Source organism: Pygocentrus nattereri, chromosome 18 (assembly GCF_015220715.1).
Source record: "Pygocentrus nattereri isolate fPygNat1 chromosome 18, fPygNat1.pri, whole genome shotgun sequence".
Taxonomy (NCBI): Eukaryota; Metazoa; Chordata; class Actinopteri; order Characiformes; family Serrasalmidae; genus Pygocentrus; species Pygocentrus nattereri.
In genome coordinates, this window is record NC_051228.1 from 9,049,319 (window position 1) to 9,073,323 (window position 24,005).

A 24,005-nucleotide genomic window follows, 5' to 3' on the forward strand; every position below is an offset into this window, starting at 1 on the left:
TGTAGGAAAATAAAGCTCTGGTCATCATTCTAACACCGTTTTAACAATAAATGTTCTTAAACGCTGGAGTTAATATGGCTGCTAATTCACCCCTTAACCCTGAAGGTTTGCACGCAGACTGCTGGTCATCATAGCAACACAGACAAGAATCTAGCTAGTAGTTAATAAAAAGGCAAAGGGAAAGATTTAAGACGAACATCAATATTTTGGAGAAGAACCGACTTATTTGCATTTATAAGCTCTCCTGCTGGTTTCCTGATATGCTTAATCCGCAATGAGAAACTGTCAAACACTAAAAAGTCACAAAGCTGAAGCCAGCTTCTTGTTGGAATTTTCCCGTTCTACCTTAAATGGTGCAGCAGTTACATTCTGGAGCCTCTTGCATTTAAGGTGGAACAGGAACATTTGAATAAGAAGCTGGTGCATGAGAAGCTGAATTGAATTCAGCTCCAGAATCGAACATCAAGAGACATTTTACAAGTTACTGTTCTACCTTTGAGGAAAAGTTTCCTGCCACAGATGCAGGAAAAGTGGCTATAGCTGAGCTAAAGCTTAAAGCAGAGCAAATTAAGTCTGTATTTTCAGTTATATTTTTTAGTCTGTACTAGGATACAGTACATATTAAGACATATTTTCAGCCAAGATGGTAAAAATACTCCAATGAAGTAGAAATAATTTTTTTTTGTAGCAGTAACAACCTCTACTCTTCCAGGAGGGCTTTGTACTCAATGTTGTAACATTGCTTTGAGGGTTTGATTGCCTTTAGCCACAAGAAATCAGAGAGGTCATGTACTGATGTTGGATGATTAGTTCTACTCCAGTGTATCTGATTCCTGAGGTATTGGTCCATCGCTCCAGAGAACGCAGTTCCACTGCTTTACAGCGAAGTGTGTGGGTGCTTTGCTATGAAGATTATAATCAATTATCAGCTGAATTCACTCATTTTAATTAGTGTCTCGTTATTCTGCTAACAGTGGTGCCCGCCTTGAGACTTGTTTGCTTTGGTGATGGTACCATTTGCTGTAAGTGACGGAACAAGCTCAGGGCCTGAGCAGCCTGCAGGTGAAACGTTTGCAAACTTCATGGCGCTTACGCACGCCTTAGCGTGGGCCTGCGGCTCTCGCTCTCATGCATAATTATGACCTGCGAATCTTGAGGTGGCTGAAAAACTCATAAAGAAAAAATATGAAGATACATTATGTTCTTTTGGCAAGCGCTCAAGCCCAGATGCAGCCCTGATGGGCAGCCTATGCGAATTTGACTTTGGCTGTCAAGCGAGGCTCTGTAAACAGTTTGATGAATGCGTGTGCGGAGTCTCGCGGTCCTGATGAAGCGCCGTCGTTTGCCAATTACTTGCACTAAGATCACATAAGCAAATCAACCTAGCTTCCATTTGAATGCAAGGGGAGCGTGCAAGACTTCACTTGTTCACGACTGTACTCAGAAATAGAAACTCGTGTTCCCCGGCGTTCGACTGATGATGCAATTTTTTTTTTTCTTAAACAGTCTCTGCTCTGTTTTATTATGATGTGATTCCCATGGAGAGGCAAGCTGACACTGTTCCCTCATTAAACCGCGTTCAAGAAAACACCTTTTTCTCCGGAGAGAGAGAGAGAGAGAGGGAACTGACTGCGCCTCTTTGCGTTCTGTTCCTTCTTGTCTTTCCCTCTCCCCTCAGAGACATCCTTGCTGTGGCAATTTCTTATTCCTCTTGAGAAGTTTCTTTCTTTCTTTCTTTCTTTTTTTTTTTTAAGCCCGCCATTCTTTTTTGACTTCAAAGCCTCAATGGTTTGGAGAATGCTCTTTGGCTTCCCATTGTGCTGGCTTTGCATATTCATGAAGGCCTGTCTTTCTGTCTCTCCCTCACCAATGGCTCACTGTTGGAGAGCAGGAGAGACTGAAAGCGGAGCGCTGGAGTCAAGCTCTCTCAAGAACCTGCCTGCTGCTGGGCGTGTGTACATGGGGGTTACAGAGAAATTAAGCGGCTGTGAAAGCATGAAAGCTATGAGTTTCCCTTTGCTGACAGGAACAGTTACACGTTGGATTTTGAGCATTTGTTAGTCCAAGTTACATTGGCTGTTAGTGTGTTAGTGTGTATTTGTATAAATCAGTAATCTGTCCCGGGAAAAGTTAGACATCGTTCTATTCTCAGTATAGTGTTTACCCTTCATGCACTAGTGTTCAAATGATGGCCACAGTAACCATTTTTATTACTTTATATATCTCTGTTGTAACTTTGCAGGAGAAGGCAAAAAATACTTTTAATGTAAGTCAATGGAATCAGCAATTTTTGTTTTTAAGTGTGGACTTAAAGGGGAACTCCAGTGATTTAGCAAAATGACTTAATTATTTATTGGTTTAGATGTAAACACAATCATTCAGTGCAGTTTGGTGTGAAATGTGCAGAGTCAGACTTGTTCACTGTTATAGTACTTGGAACCAGACATCCAAAGCAATTAATGGCTCTTAAACCTACATCCTGTTAACTTATGAATGCATGGCTTGATACCTGAGACATTGTTTTGGTTATAATTGCATTGGATAGTTTGGTTATAAAGTTTTGGCCTAAAACTTGTTTTTAGTATAAACTATTACACCAGGTCTACTTCAGTGTTTCCTCTTGAAATTGCATTCTCAACTGAGACCAGTGCGTGAGCTAACATGCTTTTGTAGTTACTGGCCTGTAGCTGCGTCCATTCAACATATTTAACAATGTATTCGATTTGGATAACATGAGTCAAGCAACACTGGAACTAAGGAAAGTGGAAAGGTTCAGAAAAGTTTTGTACTGCAGCTGCGTTCACCTGTATAGATAGCAGTATGGATAAAATATGTCCTGTGTAAAACGTTATGACACATTAGATTTTTTTTTTCCAAGTTATTAAGTGCTGCAAAATAAATAGAAATTATAAATAGCTTAATTTATTTATAATAACTTAGTAGATGGATTAACTTATTTTCACTTAGAAAATCAACAGAACATTAAATTTGACTAGGGGTGTTTAAACGTTTGCATGTAACTGCTTACAATGTTCCTCAATGTTGGGCGAATAGACTAGAGAGGACATCATTATTCAGTGGTGGATGATGTATGGTGCTCTTTCATGGGCGCTCAGCACAAACGTTGATGGTTTTTCAACTTAAAAGCGTAGTTTAAACGTTAGATGTGAAGTAAAAGAAAAGGAGCAAAGGCATCGTCTGAAGGCTGCCTTGCTTAACTGAATAGTGGACGTTATTGTAAATGTGAAGTCATTTGATTCGAAAGCACTTTATTTGCGCACAACAGTCTTTTCTGAGCCTTGAATTAGTGACACATTTCTTTTTAGAAACATCAGTGACCCTGCCTCTAGGGCTATTGCGGATGAGTGATTACCTCACTACACTGGACATCTCCTCCATTTATTCATCCAGCCCATTTCATATGGCTCTTTCTGTCTCCATAGTTACCTGACAGTATTCTCCCACTCTCTTAGGCCTCGCTGATGATGTGATCATGAGGTGGCGTCTGGGGCCCCAGCGCTGGAGAGGGCAAGGGAGTGTATGTGTGCGTGTGTGTGTGTGTGTGTGTGTGTGTGTGTGTGTGTGTGTGTGTGTGTGTGTGTGTATGCGCTGGAGGCGATGAGTGCAGTGGACAGAGCCAGAAGGAAGGCCCTGTCACTAGCTGGCCCGGGACGCCGATGATCTCAGGCCTGTGGGTGGTGGGATCCCGATTGGGTTTCCCACCTGCATGCAGCTGTTGGGGCTCAAGGAAGCGAACGGGTTTCACACACACAGCTCTGGGAACGAACTCTTAACCCCTTAATCTCTGTCAGCATTATTGCCTTATTAATCTTACAGCAATGATTCTGACAATAATAACATTTATACTTTATCCTACCCCAAATGTGGTCATTCGGCCAAAGCATGTTTGGTGTTTGTAATGTTTGTAAAGGAAGTTGTTGTTAACTAATCTCAAATTGTTTACTGTGCAAAAGTCAGAGAATGCCATTCATTGAATGAATTTCTCAACAAAACAGCCATTAAGGCCCAATCCTATTACACCTCTTGCCTCTACCACTTAGCCCTTACCTCTCCGTTTTGCATATTCACATTCAGCACCTGAAGCGCCAGAATGTAACTGCTGCTCTATTTAAGGTGGGACGGAAAGATTTGCACAAGAAGCTGCCGAATAGCTGACTTTAGCTTCATGTCACTAAAGAATGAGGGGTGAGTTATAATAAATAATTGTCACATCCCCCTCTTTGAAGGCATATGATTCCCTAAATTTAACTAAAGAAGAGCAGTGAGGCTGCTCAACTTTACCATCTTATGCTATCCCTGAAGACGGGCTGGGCTGCCTACAGAGCGGCGCTAGTAGCTGTTTTTAGCAGCTGGTCCCATTTTGTTGGAGAAAATTTCAGCTGCTACCCCTTGTAACTCAGTTCCAAGGGGCAAGGTGAGACAAAAACAAGGGGTAGGGGTAAAAATAAGAAATTGGGCCGAATTGCAAGTCATGCACTTTTTAGTGTCCGTAATAAAACATAACTTTAAATGAAAATTACACAGCAGCCTCAACAGCAGTTTCATTTCACTGTCTACTGTGTACTCTCTTTTCCTTCGTTTAAAAAAAATCTACAGGGATATTTTTCCCCACTTTCAAAGTTCAGTCTTAGAAGTTGGTTGCATTTTCTGCTTCTCATGATTCAAGTAACCCTAAACGCTAGGGATGAGTAGTACAGCAAAAAATGATACATCATATATTTTCATGATACCTTATATACATCACAATATTATGTCTTTCTGAGATTGAATAAGTTGGAACAGACAAAATAGAACCTGTAGTGCCACATATAAAAATATTACAGTAGTAATAACAAACCTAGAATTACCATCATTTTTATTCAGCAATTTACAAACTGCACTGCACCAAATCCAATAAATAGGCCTAATTATCCTCCCTTTGTAAAGGAGCATGTAGTTTGTCAATGTTCTTTAAGTAGTGGCAAAAACCAGGATGTGCTCACAAAGAGTATCGTGACATCATTTATCACAATAATGACAAAATATCAACATATTTCCCCACCCCTACCAAGATTCAGTGATGTTGAGATCTGGACTCTGGACTGGTCAGTCCATTGTCCTGAGCACACCAGTAGCTTCTTTGTCTGATTGGCAAATTTGTCTGTTTCCTTTTCACAGTGAGGCTTCCTGACAGCTAGACATCCTTCCAGCGCTGAGTGGAAGGATGGACAGAAACGTCTGTGGATTTTTTCAGATCTGAAGTAGCTTGATTTCCTCCTCTCTCTCAAAGATGAAAGCTTTAAGGGGCATCACACTTTGTTGTTGGTGCTCTATTGGTTCCTGCAAGGTTATTAAGAGTCCTATTAATCGTTTAATCATTTCTTAAGCTCAACTTCTTGGAAACTTTTGGAATAAAAAGGGAGAACTTGTTGTTAAGGGCTGTTTTGACCGGAAGCTAAGTAATGTAGGGGCAGGGGGGGTCTCTGACTTTTACACTGTACTCTATGTACTCAATGACATTGTGACATACTGCCTTCAAGGGGGCTGCTACTATGTTTAGTTATGCAACATACTTTTCTCCCTTTTTTTAGATAATAGTATGTCAAACAGTGCCAGAAATCACACAAGTCTATCTGTGACGACTTGATACAGTTAATGAAGTGTTGATGGAAACATGGAGTTTGTACAATGTTAATTAGTGACCAGGTTTCATTTGATTTTTGGCTTGTGAACCACTAACAACTGAATTGTTCAGGAACTTCTGTTGAACTAGTTCTGTTGAAGTAGTAAGTAGGCCTAAAAATGAGAAATCAAAGTCTAGACTCGCCGACGGGTCCTTAGAGTTTAAGGGGTTAAACCTTAAGCCCAGCAAAAAGAAAACTCCCCCACCACTGAAATTTCACAGTCCCAGGGGTCAACGCTGCCGTGAAGCGGAACATTGCTCAGAGCGTGCATTCCATCGGCGGTCATTGTAACTCAAGAACGTGTGTCTCCATGGCCATTTTCACCGTTGCTCTTCTTTCCAGAGTCGAGTTGAGAGTTTTGCACTCGTCTCGCTTATTTTCTCCCAGCGCGAGGGAGCGCAGAAGTTGGGCAAGCAACCTCCCAAAACAGCCCCCCCACATCTACCCCCAGTAGTCTGGCGGTAAATCTGCAGTACAAGCGTGCATCTTCAGTTATCACTCCCTTTTCCACCAGGCGAATAAGCTTTAACAGGCCTGAGTGTGTTGTTTGGCACGGTTTTGATAGGTTATTACATTTCCAACGGCAATAAAACCGCTGATGTGACATTGATGCGCTGAGCAGAGGCTGAAAATTTGGGTTTTGTGCTCTGCTGATTCCCAGGCAATGCATGTTCGCTTTCCCTGCCTCTCAGTGTGTTGTTTTCTCTTCATTGTGTAAGCGAGAAGCCCTTCACTGTGCTGTTTAACCACACACAGTGTGCAGGCTTAACTCTTAATAGTCATTTTGGTGTACATTTGATGAACTTTCCATGCTTGTTTAACGTCATCATGTAATTATATAATTGCACAGGTATGTAAAAACATACATTTTTTATAACAACATACATACATTACATTTGATTTACATTTTGTGTGCACAGCTGTGAGTCTGCGCTTCTGTTTCCATGTTTCAGTGTCAAAAGTGGAGAAAAACTTGGCGAAATAAAGAGAAATGGAAGAGTTTTCATTTCAACAGAACAAGACTGTACACGGCAATAAGTCTTCATCAGATTCAAAGTGACAGTAAAATACAGCACGGTGCTGAAGTCAGAGACCACCCTTCATTTCTTTCAAGTCAAACGCCATTAAGTAGAAGTTTTTCAGTTTTTTTGGTTGATGTTTATCAGGATAAGATGAGACACGATAATCTAATTGCACTATTAGAAGTCAAAACTTTTCAAAACTGGTGTTTAAAAAAAAAATTCATCAGGGGTTCTTTAGTAAAGACAGTGGTTCTATGTAGAACCATGAGCACTCAAAGACCAATTTGCATGCATCAAGTATCTTTCCCATTAAATGGTTCTTCGGATTTATGGAGAATGTGTTGTATATGATTCTGTATAGCACCAAAAAGGGTTCCTCTCTTGTTACTAGCTTTGACATCATGACAATAGAAGAACCCTTTTTGGTGTTCTATAGAACCCTTTTCATAAAGGTTCTATGTAGAACCAAAGAACATGTTGCAAAGAACCTTTTAAGTGTTTAAGAACCATTTTCTTTACTAAAGAACCCTTAAAGAAGTATCTTTTTTAAGAGTGGGTGGGTCTGAAGGATGTGTAGTTGTCAAGAAGCCCTCACTGAGTAAAGGAAAGAAAATATGCAAATCAAGCAAAGAAGTTGCTGGTGTTCTCAGAACAGTGGACTGTCCATCCCTCATCCGTAATAAGCTGAAAATGCAACTCCTAAGACTGAACTTTGGAAAAAACATCCCTGGAGATTTCTCTGAAAAACTGAAAGCAAGGCCCAGTCCTATTTCACCCCTCGCCCCTCCCACTGAGCCCTTAGCCCTCCGTTTTCATGTCTAGGGGTAGCGTGTCCCGATTTTTGTTGAGCTAGAGGGGTGGGGCAAAGTGTTAGGGCTACATGGTCCTCCAAGGTTTTTCAGAGACACACTCCAAACGGAGTGTTAAAAAAAAAAGGAAGAAAAACCGGCAAGATTGCTGCACGAGCAACCACAGAAATCCACAAATTAAAATTTGTTAAAAATTACAATAACCATTGTTTTATCTTAGTTTATTGTATTATGGTCGTTTTATTCCTAACAAGCATATAAAATTGCTAATGTCTCTGTAGTGTAGCTGGCTAACTTTCACATTCCACCTTAGCCAGCAGTTCTGATGCCTAAAGCGCCAGAATATTACTGCTGCACCATTTAAGGTGGAACAGTCTCGTCTCCAGGCTTTTTATTTTATTGCTCTGTTTAAAACATTCGGTTATCAAAAGGTACAAATTTATACTTTTCACCTCAACTTATTTAAGGTGCACAAAGCTTGTTATGGGACAGAAAGTTAAAAACCAAAAGATGAGGCTTTAATATCAAATGGTTTGACAAGAATCGTGGTCAGTAAACAGGTGTGGGTCAGATCCAAAACAGCAAAAAGGTACAAAAAGGCAACCATAACCAGGCAAAGACAAAAGGGGAAAACCAGAAATCCTGAAAAACAGTCCAAACACAAAAAACATATCACAAAAACGCCAGAGAAATGTTCAGTAGCTTTACAGGAGAAGCAGTACCTCGCAATCTGGCTAAGCTAAAGCCCGGGCTTTTAAACTTAACTAAACTTAGCAAGTCATATGGCGTGGAAAGACTCAATACTCAGTGATTGGATGAATGAGGAAGTTCGGTCATGTGATCTCCCAAGGGGTTCTGGGAGATGGAGTCTTGGTGAGAATCGAGGACAGAAGGATGCGTGACAAAGCCATTGTTGTGCCTTCTAGGGAACATTTACATTGGGCGTTTACATGCAGTCAGTGATCTGATCATAATCGGATTTCTGCAGTCATCTGATTATTCAAATGGTCATGTAAACTCTATACTCTGATCTAGAAATGTGATTAAGAGATCAGGAGTTTATCCGAGTCATCTGATTTGTCAGTGCATGTGAACTCTTACTCTTTCAGATTTCTCAGTCTGCGCTTGTGCGAAACAGACCACAATACCAGAAATGCGCGAGCAGCGTTGACGACTACACGCTTGACAAAATGAAGGATTTCAATATTCTTCAAATTCTAGATGATAAATGTTCATATTTTTAGGTGGAGCAATGGTTTTTAAGAAAAGCCACAGCATGAAGTTGGAGTCACATCGTATATGAGTTTATTGGCTGGATAATCCAGTTATTGCCTGACTCATGCAGACCTGGAGTTTTCCTATTATCTGATTACTCAAGTGCATGTAAACATCAGATTCCTGACAAAATCAGATTTTCTGCAGTTAGCAGTAAGTATGTATTTATCGTGTAAACGCGCTCGCTGTTGTTGATGAACGAAAAATGTACCTGCATAACTCCTTTATTTCTAACATCTGTAAGCATCTCCTCTGCTTACAGACACAAACCTGGCATGGAATAGAAGTTTAGAGTCTGTTATTTTGAGAGAATTTCTCCTCTTGTTACGAGTTACAAGTAAGAAATAAACGATATAAACGATGATTTTCTTTTTTTGAGGGTTAAACACAAAGATAAAGTGTCTTGGTGAATGTACACGAGGATGGGTAAGGCTTGTTTATGGAAGTAGAGTGAATCACTCGTTCCTGACCAGCCTGAGCGGACAGTTCCTGGCGGGGGCTTCAGCAGGGCAGGCTGACCTCACACTGGGCACTTGATAGAGCTCAGAGGGAGTGTGTGAGCGGTGCTGACCCTCTCACAGCCCGCCATGAGCCGTGTTCCAAAGAGGTCACCCCATCACATCTAATCTCACACGCTCGGAAAATCAGCAGTGACAGCACCAGAGACGGACCACCGAGCACCGCGCTGCACCGTCCTGCTCTGACATGCACCACTGTGTACTGCCTTCACTGCACCCCCTACCCCCATCCTGCAGTCTCTCCCTCTGTCTTTCCCTTCTTTTTCTCTCTCTACTGCTGTTTTCTCTTGCTTTCTCTTTCCCTCCCTTCCTCCCCTTCTCCCTCCCCCCTCTCTCTCATTCTCTTGCTCTTTCTTTCTCTCCCTCTGCCTCTCTCCTTCTTCTTTCTCCTCATCTTTTGCTCTCTCACATTCTCCTTTTTTCTCTTTCTCTCTTTTTCTCATCTTTTCTGCTGTCTTTATCTCTCTCTCATTCTCTCCTTTCTTTCTCTTCTTCCGTCTTTTGCGCTCTCATTCTTCCCTTTCTCTCTCTCTTTCTCTCCTTTCTCTTCTTCCGTCTTTTGCTCTCTTTCTCCCTTCTTTCTCTCTTTCTGTCTTTCCCTTTCTTTTCCCTCTTTTCATTCTATCTATCTATCTATCTATCTATCTATCTATCTATCTATCTATCTATCTATCTATCTCCCTTTTGCTTTCTTTATCACACTCTACTTTTCTCTCTCTTGCTTTCTATCCCTTTTTATCTTCATCTTTCCTTCTCTATTCCTCAGTCTTTCACACGCTCTCCTTCTCTCTCTCTCCCCATCACACACTCTTTTTCTTTCTTGGCTTCTCTCTCTCACACTCTGTCTTTTGATCTCTCTCTCATGTTCTCTGCCTCTTTCTCTCACTTTTCTTCTGTCACTCTTTATGTTCCTATCTTTCTCTCTTTTTCTCACTTATGTCCCTCTATCCTTTTGTCTTTCCCACTCTGGTTCCCTCTCTCTCTCTCTCTCTCTCTCTCTCTCTCTCTCTCTCTTTCCCCTTGCTCTCTCTCTCTCTCTTTTACACAACAGTTTCTCTCACTCATCCGCCTCCAGAGGCTGCGCAGAGTGCCATGGCGAGAGAAGAGAGGGAATGGCAGGAAGGAGCAGAGGGGGTCTGTGGGGTACACAGCAGGCTGGAGAGGAGGAGAGGAGGAGAGTGAAAAGGCCAAGTGATTCATCTCCTCCTGCAGGTTCCTCTGTCTCTGAATGGAGATGATCGATGGCTCCAGTACTCTGGAGAGAAGCACTGGAGTGGGAGACGCGTCAGGGACCGAAAGCGATGAGAGAAATCAGGCAAATAAAAGCGAGTGATGAAGCAGAGTGATAGTTCTGTTGGGTCGGATGTTAAAAAGCTCATTAGTCACAGGTTCAGTTTACCTTCTTTTGTCCTTTTAAACGTCTCCTCAAGCTTTATACAGGCTGTGCTCCTCCTTCTGTTTGGATTCTCTAATGTGTTGGTTTTTGCTGGTTAAATGTGTTTGTCGTTATGTACTTTGTGTCATACATTCATACATAGAGATAACAGTGGTAATTTGTCTTAACTTTGTGAAGTGCTTTTTAAAATCAGATTCATTCATCAAAATAAAGTTTACACTCTCACACACACACACACACACACACACACACACACACACACACACACACATATATACACAAACACACACACACACACACACACACACACACACACATATATATATATATATATATTATTTATACACACACTACATATACAACATACATGTATATACGTCGGAACAAAACCTCGTATCTCAATTTTTCAGTTTTTGGCATAATTTGAAAACTACAAATTGTGTGTACTTCGTGATAAATGAACCTCCCAAAATTACATGGGGGGGGGTCCTGCTTTCACTGACTTATATTGAAAGCAAAGTGTGTTACCAAACTTACCATTTTAAAGATTGAAGAAAGAGGTTTTGTTCCTGGAGCAGCGATATATGCACCTATATGGTAATTGAAGCTATATTATAAGCTATAATTGAAGTAATGTGTATATATATATATATATATATATATATATATATATATATATATATATATATATATATATATATATATATATATATATTATGTTTTGGGTGTAGGTTGTGATTAAAGTTAGGGTTAGGATTGAGACCAGGGTTAAATTTAGGAGCAGAGTAAGGGTTAGGGTTGTCCTAAATTGTTAGCAAACTGTCTGTTAATTGTCAGCAGTGTCAGTTGTAGCTTATGGTTTTGGGTTGATGTTAAGGTTGGGGTTAATATTAGGGCCCAGGATTAGGTCAAAGTAAGGTGTGTTCAGTAGATGCTTAGTTGAAATTCATTTAAAAGTAAAATATGAAGTAAAAAGTATGTTAAATATCCATGAAGTGTACTCTCCAAATACAGCGTCACTTGTTTCAATAGTATGAAACCATTTTGTTGAAGATGTACAAACCGATCCTGTTTCTGCTCTACAGAATCCAGCTTGTGGAAAGATGATGAAGTTCAGATTAATATCCAGAATGTCTTAGCTGTGATCAAATCTCAAAGCAGATCATTTAACAAGAAAATATTGCAAAGACTTACAGAATATAGTTCATAACCTTTTGGGGTGACCATTTACATGTTAAATAAAACAGCTTCGAATGCCTTTAGTATTACAGTATTTCAGTCAGCCCTGTATACACGTTTGAATATTTGAGCAAAGGTCTTGGGGACATGACTCCACATCCTCACAGTGTATTTAAAAACAAGTGCATGCATACACTTATAAGCTGCAACAGAAAGAGACGGGCATGTTTACAGCACGGGTAGCCCAGTCACACTGCGGAAGATGCCAGCCCAATTATTCCTTACGTGAAATACCGCTACGACCGACTTGATGTAATCTCTGTAATAGCGTGCTTAATCGGCTTAACTTGTAACTCCCAGAAAGTCTTTTGCTGTGGGACTGGGGGAACTTTTGTGGGGAGGGGGGTGTTTCCACGGGAGATTAGAGCCAGGAGGGGCGTGCCATGGCCCGGAGGTGAGGCTTATAATCACCTGACGTGTGAATGCCTTTTGTTATGTGCGGTTTTCACTGTTGTGTGTTTTCACTGGCTGCTTTGTGCGCCTAACCAGGCCGTAATAACATGTCACTCAAATGTCAGCACCCTGATGAGTGGAGGAGGAAATACTTAAGCAAACGCATAAAAAAGGAGCCTTCAGCAGGGGCTTGTGGGTCTGTGCTCAGCTACTTATCCCGTGATAATTATTCCAGCTTTGCCATATTTGACCTTGGATTGTAAGTGTATAGCCAAAAGTTTTCCTCTGACTTTCAGCGATTAGTTAACGCATGATTTTAGCAGAAAATCCAGTTTGAGCAATTCCCCCCTTTGTCTGTTTAAATGGGCTAAAGTATGGACAATAGATGTAAGATAGAAGATTTATTGTTATATGTATTCAGAAATATATATATATATATATATATATATATATATAAATGTAAATTTCGTGATGAATGAACCCAAACAAACAACCCAAAATGACTTGGGAAAATCTTATGATGTTAAGGCTGAGGTTAATATTAGGGCCAGGTTTAAGGGTAGGTAAAATTACGGTGAGTTTAATAGATGCTTAGTTGAAATATCTGTTGAATTCATTAAAAATGTTTTAAATGAAACGTGAAGTGAAAGGTATAGTAAATACCCATGAAGTGTTTTGTTAAAGACAGTCAGGTTTTTCAATAATATAAAACCAAATTGGTGAAGGTACAAAATGATCGTGTTATGATGCTGCTGCTCTACAACTTCACAGAATTGAGCTACGTCTGTTGGTTTATGGTGCGAAGTTTCCATGATGCTAATTTGTATACGTAAAAGCTTGCATTTCTCGTTAGCTACATTAGCATCACAGACCAAAGACGTTACATTTCAGTTAGCAAACTTGGTTGGTCTTTGGGCTGTGAGCTAAATTTGCAGTCCATTTTGGTCTCATATTATTTAGCCAGTACACTGTAGCCCCTTTAGATTATCTGCAGATTATCTGAACTGATTTGTTGAAGATGCATGTTGGAGATGGAGCTGCAGGGTAGAAGGAGAAGAGGTAGACCTCAGAGAAGGTTAATGGATGTAGTGAAGGTGGACATGGAGATGGTTGGTGTGAAAGTAGAGGAGGCAGTGGATAGGGCAAGATGGAGGCAGATGATCTGCTGTGGCGACCCCTAAAGGGAGCAGCCGAAAGAAGAAGAAGAAGATTTGTTGAAGATACATGGGTACATTTTTTGAAAACGTTGCATTTTTTGAAAACTGTTTTTTGAAATCTCAAGCAGTCAAGTCACTTAGCGGCAAGTCACAACATTTACACAGTCGCTTCTCTCATCTATTTGCCAGCATTCGCAATGAAGGAGCTCTTCCCCTGCTAATCATCCTTCTTGAAACTGAAAGGCAGCTGTCGGTGGGAGACGTGAAGGAGCATTCGGATGGATGCGGAGAGTTAAGGAGGCATGTGGAGAGCTTAGCGCTCTTTCTCTCTCTGTGTTTGTGCCTGTCTTTAGGGGTCAGAGTAGCAGCCTCTCACAGACCCCTCTCTCGCCCCCATACATCCCCCTCACCCCTCACTCCCCAGGCCCCTCTGGCCTCCTTTCAGAGAGTAGCCCTCCCTCCCCTATGCGTGAGCGGGACAGTGGGGTCCCTGTGGGCGGGGCCTCGGTCCTATCCGCAGGGATCCGCTGCTCCTTTTATTGTCCTCTCCGTGAGAGGTGTCCGGCCAGAGTGGGGCGGCCCAAACACGCAGGCAGCACTGCTTGTGTGTGCGTGTGTGAGGCTATGTGACTGTGTGTGTGTGAGAGAGAGAGTGAGAGAGCCAGTGACTGTGTAACACCCTCTCTCTCTCTTTCTCTCTCTCTCTCTCTCTCTCCCTCCTCCTCTCTCTGTCTCTCTCTCTCTCTCTCTCTCTCTCTCCTCCCTCCACAGCCGGGCCATCAGTGTGGAGTAGCAGTGGAGACATCACAGTGTGTGTGTGGCGGGCAGAGTTTCGGAGGCTGGCAGACTCACACACTCATGCCCCAGGCGGCTGAAGGCTTGGTGATGGCCGGCAGGCTGCGGGGCTGCAGGAAGGTGCCTCCGTGGGAAAGAACCCGCTGGACCCTGGTGCTACTTCTCCTGGGTCTGAGCTCCATAAACTCTGCTAACGGTGAGTCTCCAACCAACCAACTTTCTTCTCTTTCTCCCAGCTTGTTCGCGCTCATTGGTGCGTCAGTCAGATTTATTTTAATATGTGTTCATGCCGTTTGGAGTCAAGATGCACCCAGAAGCTAAATCATCAACGTTGTCCCGAATTGTACAGCATACTTAGATGACCTCGTCATTTACACAATAGACAGACGCCAGACCACTTAGAAACTTTACCCGCTTGGCCGAAAGTGCATCCTGAGACTGCTCTGCCTCAGCTGAGCTGTGGTGATTGTCAGCAAGTCAGGAGCTTTAGAAGTCAGTGCTATTTTTTGCATGCTGGGTCAAATGCTGTTGTGATGGGACTATTCAACTTGTGACTGTCGAAGCGCACTCGCCGCCTCCCCCTCACGCTTCGTGTTTTGAATTTTTGTCACACAGTTGCCAAACTTGTATCACTGAACTTCACTGCCCGCCTGATCTACAGCACAGAAGCTTATGTAGGCAGCTATGAGTGCACTGCTATTAAAGTCCCCATTCAACGCATTCGGCAGAAAATGTCAAACAATGGAATAAAAAATGAGTCGGCAGACCCAGCAGCTTGTGTTAGCAGGGCTCTGTTTTGGTTAAGAGCTTTTTGCTCGCTGGTGCGGCATTTGGCACAGCCTTTGAAGACAGGCTAAAACCGATCAGTTGTCAGACACTTGTTAAACACACAGTTGGGCGGCAAGTTGTAAAATCCGTCCTCCTCCTCCTCCACCTCCTGCGCCACGCACATAGAACGCACAGCCAACACATGCACTCTTCCACACCTCAAATAATTGGAGTTCTGTGTGTGTATCTGAGGGACCCTCAGAAATATCCTGCAGCTGGCAGAGTTTTAGAGCAGGCTTTTCAGCTGCTCTTACTGTTGATCTAGTCCAACACTGTTCTGGGAAAATCAAAGTGCTGAAACATTGTTATCACTAAATGCTGCTTGCCCTCTAGCATAACCTTGTTCATTTACAGAACGAGTCAAAAGTGTGGACACACCAGGCTGAACATTTTTTTCAGGAATCTTAAAGGCGCTGTAGTTTAAAGTAGGGGCTTCACTACTTTATCTGCTAAAAGGGCCATATTAAAAAATCTCAACAAATCTGTGGGTCAAAACTGCAACAACAAAATAGACACTAAAATTCTCAAACTATTCAAAAATCATTTTACATAGAAATGAATTGTTTCTACATTAGCTACAGTTTCTACATTCTACATAACCTCAGAAGGTAGGTTTTTAAAAACTTTAACTAGACACCAAGTATCTTTTTGTGTGACTACTGGCACATAGAGCACAACACGCTATATTGCAGTGCATGCTGGGGACTGTAGTGAAGCTCAGGGTGAAACTAATAATAATAATAGAAAATTAAACTAATTTTATGTGCTGAATAGGCCTGTTTCATGGGCCTGACTTGGCCTATGGGCCTAGTGTTTGGCACATGCAATCTAAAGGCTGCTTTTTTAACATATATTGAAAATACCAGATGTTGTTTACATTGTGCCAGAATTTCATACCTTAATCTGTTTACATTAACATTACAAACATGTTTTTCCCTATTGCTATTTTGGATATAAGAGGTCTTTTTTCAACTTCAATTCCAAAAAGAAAAAGTCTAAATAGTGAAATTTTCCATGCAAAATCTTTTTTTCAATGCAAGTAGTTTTCAGCAGGCTGCAAATGCTCAGCATATGTGGAGCTTCTTCAAGCCTGTTGAAAAAAGCATCCCTGGTGGCTCCTCATGAAGCTGCTTGAGGAATGCCAAGAGTGTGCAAAGCTGCATCAGGGAAAAGGGGGATATTAAGACTTGTTTAAGGGATAATAATCACACGATTTTGTGTTATTTCATAGTCTACATGCGACTATAATTAAATAATGTAAAAAATAAGAAATTTCTTGAAAGCTGTGGACTGATACTGAAGATCAAAGATTTGATCAAAGATTTCAAAGAATTGATAGTGTAACATTTTTTTATAGCTTCTGTTGAAATATTTAACAGTTCAGTTGTTCAGGTTTGGGGTTAGATAAATATTCCATGATCAATGGCGTCTGTAATGTGGCTCAGTGTGACAGACTGACCGGTGTTCGTCTAACTGGTGTTTTTAAAAGGGATTCGTCACATTTTTGTCCCTAAGTAGTTCTGTATTAAATTGCAAACAAATCAGATGTTGTTTTGGTTCGTGTCGCTGCATCTAATGGAAGTTGCATTCCTCCATCCCCTTCCAGTTTGTTACATCATGTCGGAGGCCGTCTAGCCTACAGAGCGATGCTTAACAGCGTATGCAGACAATAATCATGTGTTTGAGTTATTTTATGCTTGGCAGACTGATAGGGTAGAAAACTGGTGCCTGCAGTGTTTTCCCAAACAGCCAAGGGCAGCAGTGCAGATAAATGGAAGCAGTCAGCATTTGTGCCTAGACTGCTCACATCTGTGTGGAAGAACTTTTGAAGAAAAATGGTTCTCATGTTGCCACATACATACTTTATTATCTCAGTATACAGTGAAATTGAAGATAATAATTTGACATATTTTCAGTCCCTTCATTTTCTAGAGTATAATATTTTACTTTCACTCTGACTTTTCAATGAAGTGAGAATAAATTAGGACTAATCGCGACCTTTGGCACAGACAAGCTGGAACAAAAGGTTTGAAAGAGGTGTCCATCCAGCTCCACAAGCCTCCAAGACATTTCTGAGTAATGTCTAGAAAAGCCGTCTGCTTGTATGAACAAAGTGTGAAGGAGGTTTTTGTTGCTGTGTAATTTAATAGTTTTTAAATTACTTGTGCAAATATTTGCACCTGTGATACTGGTTTCATCTGACGCCTTACTGTGTGAAAGGCTGATTCTAATGAAGTTTATTATTTAATATCCAAAACAAACCTTGATGTGTTTTCTGAGTTTTATATGTAATGTAGATGACGGTACAATTGGTACTCCGAAAAATATGCTTTGGGGACTATTTTGCACATACTCGTCCAACGTGAACTGATTTTAAACATATATTTGGCCTAAATATAAAAGTTTCTTAAAACTTCTGTAAAACAATGAGTGCATTTAAATGCGCTTAATAATCTGATAACTGCAGAAAATCAGATTTTGTCAGTAATCCAATCAAAGCGTTTACATACACTTGAGTAATCAGATAATGGGAAACTCCTAGTCTACATGAGTCAGACAGTAATCAGACTTCTGCTTTGCAACCAGCCAATAAACTCACAGAAGAAGACGTAACGTAAACATAGTGTAAAACTCAAACTTCACACCATGGCTTTTTTTTTAAATATTGGGCCACTTTGCCTGAAAATGTGAGCATACATCATCTAGAAGATGAAGAATATCTAAATCCTTCATTTCATCAAGCATATGTTTGGGTCCAGCTTCTCACCAGAAAAGTGATACTACCATCTCACGCCAATGCTGCTCGCTTATTTCAGTTATATCTGTTTCGCACATGCGCAGAAAATCTGAAAGAAATCAGAGTGAGAGTTTACATGTACTGAGAAATCTTTTTACTGAGCTTAAATCCAGCTGTCTTTACATCTTCAGACTTACTTTGCTCTGCTTTAAGCTTTAGCTAAGCTGTAGCCTCCTTTCTCACATCTCTGGCAGGAAACCTTTCCTCAAAAGTAGAATAGTTTCTTGTAAAATGTCTCAACGTTTGACTTTTTACACCAGCTTCTTGTTCGAATTTTCCACCTTTATTGATGCCCTTGGCACTAGAATGGAAATGCACTTTTTAAGGTGGAACAGGAAAATTTGAACGAGAAGCTGGCGAATGGGCAGCTGATTTCAGCCTCACGACTTTTTAGTGTTTGACAGTTTCTCGTTGTAGATTAAATGCATCAGAAAACCAACTGAAGTGATTATAAATGCAAGTAAGTCCATTCGTCTTCACATTATCGATGTTTGTCTTAAATTTTTCTCTTTGCTGTTTGTTTAGCTACTAGCTCAGGGTTAAAGCATGAATTAGCGGTTACTCCAGTGTTTTAGACCATTTACTGTTAAAACGGTGTTTGAACGATCAGCAGAGTTTTATTTTACTGCAAAGGAGGATTATTTTATTTTTACCTAGAGATCTAATTCTGCTGTGGAGCCGCAACAGGTCAGTAAAAGAACCATATGTTGCTGACCCCTGCCTACAAAATCAACAAAACGTGATGTGACCAACAGTTTGAAATGCTATTAATTGTGCCCCAAAATTCTGAAAGGCAGTGTATGGCCAGACGTCTCAATCTGTCTCATCATGCAGTTGCTGTAGATTTCTGTCTCCCTTGGAGACCTCATTGGTTTTTGGCTGGATGTGCAGTGTAAACTTTTGGTGCCGTGGATGTTCTGGATGGCCATGGTTAACGCAGTCTGCCCTCTGTGAGTCGGGCTAGTGTTTGCGGCTCCGTGCAGCACAGCGATCTTTCCCTCTCTTTTACATGCAGAGCTGGGACGCCCCAAGCCCAGCTGCATCTCGTTTACCAGCTCTGGCCGAAACGCCAACAAAAACGCCTTTTTCCCAGAGTGCTTTTCTCTGAGAGGGCCAAAGCAGAGAGAGACAGGGGCTACTGACTCACCTCTGCATGCAAATGCCCTCTAGCACATACACACATACACTCAATCACTCACCATGACACACCAGTTCAAGTTCAGTCATCTGTTTTCTTAGTTTAAGGCTGTCCCTTCAGTGGGATATCCCAGAAAGTCCCGTTTCCAAAGACTGTCTTTTATCAGTTCCTGAAAAGCTCCCATTATTCTGTTACCACCAAATAGCAGCGCAGCAGGCTGTTAGAGTCCTACGGTCATTGTGTAAACAATAAAGGGGGATTTTTACTTATTTCTGCCTAATTCAACTGTTGAGATGTATACGAAGTCGTTCAGAGTGGTTTGATGTGAACTTGTCAGCTCATTTCTTTACAGTGGTGGTGATGGGAACCAGGGGTCACTGTATCTACAACACTAAGTGACTTCATACTGTCCAAAATGACCAATAAAATGGTTTTGTAAAGAACCTTGAACACTCAAAAGAATCCTTTGCATGATTAAAGGGTTCTTTTCATCATGAAAGGATTCTTTAGATTGAAGGAGAATGTTTAATATATGGTTCTATACAGATCCTTTTTGAAAAGGGTTCTAATATTGTTGTAAGCTTGACATTGTGGCAATAGAAGAACCCTTTTGGGTGCTATATAGAACCCTTTTCATTCTTTATAGGACCATCAACACATTTTTAAGAACCCTTTCATGATGCAAAGAACAGTTTAATCAAGCAAATGATTCTTTGATTGTTCCTGGTTCTTCATAGAACCATTTTCGTTACTAAAGAACCATTGAAGAACCTTTTTAAGAGTGTAGAATTGTGTCAAATTAGAAACTTTTTTTCACTTCACTGCCTTAAATGGAGTTGAAAATGAAAATCGTATTGCAAAACTATTATAAAACAAGGTCCACAGCTGTTCCTTTAAAGATTACAGTGTTCTAAGCATGACTTTAAAATATTGGTAATAATATAAAGTCCTCCTCTGTCCACCTGTGCACATATATGTCTGCCTGGGTGCTCCTCGCCTTGATTGATGCCTTTGGTTCTTGATTAGACGGTAACATTGTTATTAAATGTAGAAGGTAGATGTGAGGGAGAGACGTTTTTATCATTGTGTAGACTCGGCAATGTAGGCAAGGTCAGCTCAGCCTGCCCTTATCTCCCTCTGACCTTCAGAGTGGGAATGTACAGTGAACTCCCTGAGGAGCTCTCACACTCCTACTGAAGAGCTGAAGGTGACGTTCTTACAAATGTTGTGAGTCTGTCTTTGTACGTCTATGCTTGTTTTTGTGTGTGTGTGTGTGTGTGTGTGTGTGTGTGTGTGTGTGTGTGTGTGTCTGTGTGTGTGTGTGTGTGTGCGCACACGTATGTGTGTGTGAGAGATTGTACGTGAAATGTCAAGGAAAGAAGAGACATCAAGCTCAGAATAAGGTGTTGACAGCTACTCTCCCTTGAACAAGCTGATATTTAATTGCCTCAGAGCTCATATTTGCTTCTCTGCTCTTTTACGCTCCATTCGATTGTGATGTGAAGCTGCACCAGGAAACAATGTTGACTCTTCTGTTTTCTTTAACAAGCTCTCTATTTCAGACAGTGTGCTGGCTTCAATATGGCTTATCTTCAGAGGCATTACAGAGAATCACGTCACCCTCCTCCTTAGCTTTACCTCACAGATGTTTTCAAGGCTAAGGCAGCTTTGCAAAAGATGACAGGCTGAGGGTTTTCCTTTGTAACACTCATGTAGGACAAGTCCAAAGCTCTTTGGATCTCCAGTGGATTTGCCCACTCAAGAATACTTGAATGTGTAGTTCAAGCAAAACATCACATTTACAGCGTTTTCCACTTATCCCAAATGTAGTCGACCAACCGAGACATGGTCAGTACTGGACATTTGCTCTTTCTGGTTTGCCCTGGAGATACAAAGCTAATGTGGCTAACAAGTAAAGAAAGCTCCTAACCATTAATGCTGTGAGCAAACCACTAATGTGATTAGCAATTAGCAAACAAAATGAAAGATCTGACCGCTGCTTAGCATTGAGCATATGGCTAAAGCATCACTCAGAAGCCTAAAGGCACGATGCTGCTAAGACATCTCAGACAGATTTATTACTGTGAGTTCAGTATGACTTCAAATCCAATTTGAGGCCTATGTGTGATGATTTAGGCATACAGATTGCACCAGATGGGTTCACAAATCGAGTCTAGAGTCTGTGGTGTGCGAATTTGAGTCATGTCTTAAGTGTTAAGAGGATATTTGGTTTAGTCTTGTTTTAGCTACTGGAGTTGGAGTTCACAGAAGTAAACCTCTGCTAAAAATGGTAAAAAAAAAAGCTTTTGATAAAGCAAAACTTCAGTCTGAAGGACAGAAGCGCTACACACAGGTATTAAAGGAAAGTGCTAGTGCAGTAAATAATCTAGCTAATCTAATGAAACAATCTAGCTAGCTAAAACTTAGTATGTTTTAAAGGAATGTGATCTGTAACGTACTAATACTAGATTAGCTGACAAATTCAAACTAAGATAGTGCACCAGCTAGTAAACTTGCTATCCAGACTTCAAGCTAGACATCAGTTTCAGGTTGTTTAGCGTCTTTCCTTTAAATGTTGCATTTACTGCAATGTAGCGGTCGTTCAGGTTGTAAGAGTGAAGGTTATCTATAGTGAAAGGCTTGTTAAAGCCTGTTGAAGCCGTATAAAACTTGATTCTGTCACTAGCTTCAGGGGAGCGGCCTGTACATGAGCATAGCCAAGCTAACTAGCAAAGTCGAACAAGTAAGGTAGGAGACTTATTTTCTTGGCCTGAAATTTCTTGTATTATAAGTCTCAGGTTTCAGTCAAGTCAGAGACGTGAACCAGTCAACATACAACTTCACCACTTTTGCACGATGCTAATAACAAGATATAAGCTTTGATTACTTGTTACGTTAGCCTCACTTTCCTGCAGAACTATAGACCAAACATGTCTTGGCTGTGTTGGCAGGTGGAGAACATTTGGGATAGACATCATGTCCTTTTGATAGTTTGAAACACTCACTTTAAAAGTGCTGGTTTTGCCACCTTTGCTTGTGTAATGTGAATGGGAGGAAGAGCTTAACAGAAGAACAGAGAGATGTGGGCAGTGATGGGAGAGAAGTGAAAAGACCCGGTCCAGCCGGACGGCTTCCTGACAGGACGCGGATCGAGTTCCCCTAAACAGAACCTGATCTGCTCAAATGCTTGGGCCCCTGCACCTGTGGCTTGGAGAGGACATGGAGAGCCAGAGGCCCAGCAGAGGCACACATGGGGGGGCGGGGGGGTCAGGTCCTGCTTCCTTTAACTGACACCCTCATTACTACCAGGGCAAGGATAATTACTGTACCAGTCAAAAGTTTGGTGATGCCAAACTTTCAGGGGATAGTTCTGAGGAGGTTAGATAAAATATCTATGCATACGGAAGGAAAAAATAAGTACAAATATTTTCAATACATTTTTCAAATTGGTTTTCTTGAGAATTACCTTGTGATTTCAAGATAACAACTTTGTTATCTAAAGATCACAAGATGATTAACTCCCTATCTCAAGGAAACAACTTTGTTATCTTGAGATCACAAGATGATTGACTCTGTATCTCAGAAAACAAAATTTGTTAACTTGAGATCATTAAATAATTATCTCATTATCTCAAGGAAACAACTTTATCTTGAGGTCACACGATGATTGACTCTGTATCTCAAAAAACAATGTTGTTAAAGATTAGATAATTGTCTCATGATCTCAACGAAAACATTTTCTTGTGATCACAAGATGACTAACTCCCTGTCTGAAGAAAATAACTTTTTTATCTTGACATCATAAGATGATTAACTCACTGTCTCAAGAAAACAACTTTGTTATCTTGAGATCACAAGATAATTAACTTTTTATCTCAAAAAAACAATCCAGAAAATTATAACAACCTCATGGCCTCTCTGGGCTTCCATACATTTAAAAAAAAAGTTTTTTTAAACTCTCTTTTTAAGTATTAAGATCAAATGTCTTTATGATAATGGAGAACAAATATCCAGTCAGACGACTCCAAACTTCTACTGTATGTCTGCAGTGCTGCAGGGAGCAACATGTGGCCTGTAAGGTTTAGCTGTGTGTGAATTGTGCAGAATGTAGGTGTTTTTTCCAGATTCGTTAAGATCTACGTGTTGAGCAGCTGAGAAGAGAAATAAAGCCTAATTATCACCATCCAATAAATGAAATGCCAAAAGCAGAAAGTGTGTAAACACTCGTATGGAGCCGTGTGCAAACGCGACATTTGACTTAACTAAAGCAAATAGCAGAGCGTGTGATGAAGTTATTGAAGCTGAGGTGTTTGAGTAATAAGAGTAATGTACGCTCACGCTCGCTTCTCATACAGTCACACACACACACACACACACACATACACATGACGGACAAGAGACAGGTGGGCGCCGACCCTGGCACTTTATGAAATGAGGGGCTTTATCCGGGATCCCTCTGGTATTGTGTGCGTGAGCGTGAGAGTGCGTGTGTGCGTGAGAGAGAAACAGCAGAGCTGTGGATGGAGGGAACGCGGAGGGTCTCTCTGTGTCTAAACATGGTGTGGAAGAAACAGCGGGCAGCTGGACTCGGGGCCAGTCATGTAGCTGCAGCGGGACAGCAATGGGTGGGGGGAGTCGCTGGCTACTCCGCGCTTCATCACATGCCCCTGTCCCGGTACACTATAAGAGATGACTATTTTTTCCCCTGATTTGTCGTGTGAGCCCATTTTAGAACTTCACTAGCTCAGATATCAAAGCATTATCTCACACCGCTGGCCTTTTTTGTCACTCATCGACCACTTTATTGGAAACTCATACCTTCAGTCAGAGTCAGAGACCACCCTGCATTTTTTATTTCCTGTTACATGCAAGGTTCATTTTTTTGCATCAGTAAAAACAAATCATACTTGGCAGAAAATGACAACTGTTTTTTTTTTTTTTTGTATTTTTTTGT

The 24,005-nt window shown here is 41.1% G+C and overlaps 1 protein-coding gene across 1 annotated transcript in view; it reads left to right on the top strand.

Moving 5' to 3' along the window:
- The window catches only part of bmpr1bb (bone morphogenetic protein receptor, type IBb), a 142,096-nt gene that overhangs the window by 82,774 nt on the left and 35,317 nt on the right, over nucleotides 1–24,005 (top strand). Inside the window, exon 3 of the mRNA XM_017710746.2 lies at nucleotides 14,265–14,484. Coding sequence (XP_017566235.1) covers nucleotides 14,352–14,484 — 133 coding nt within the window. The 5' untranslated portion in view covers nucleotides 14,265–14,351. The remainder of the gene's footprint in view (nucleotides 1–14,264; nucleotides 14,485–24,005) is intronic.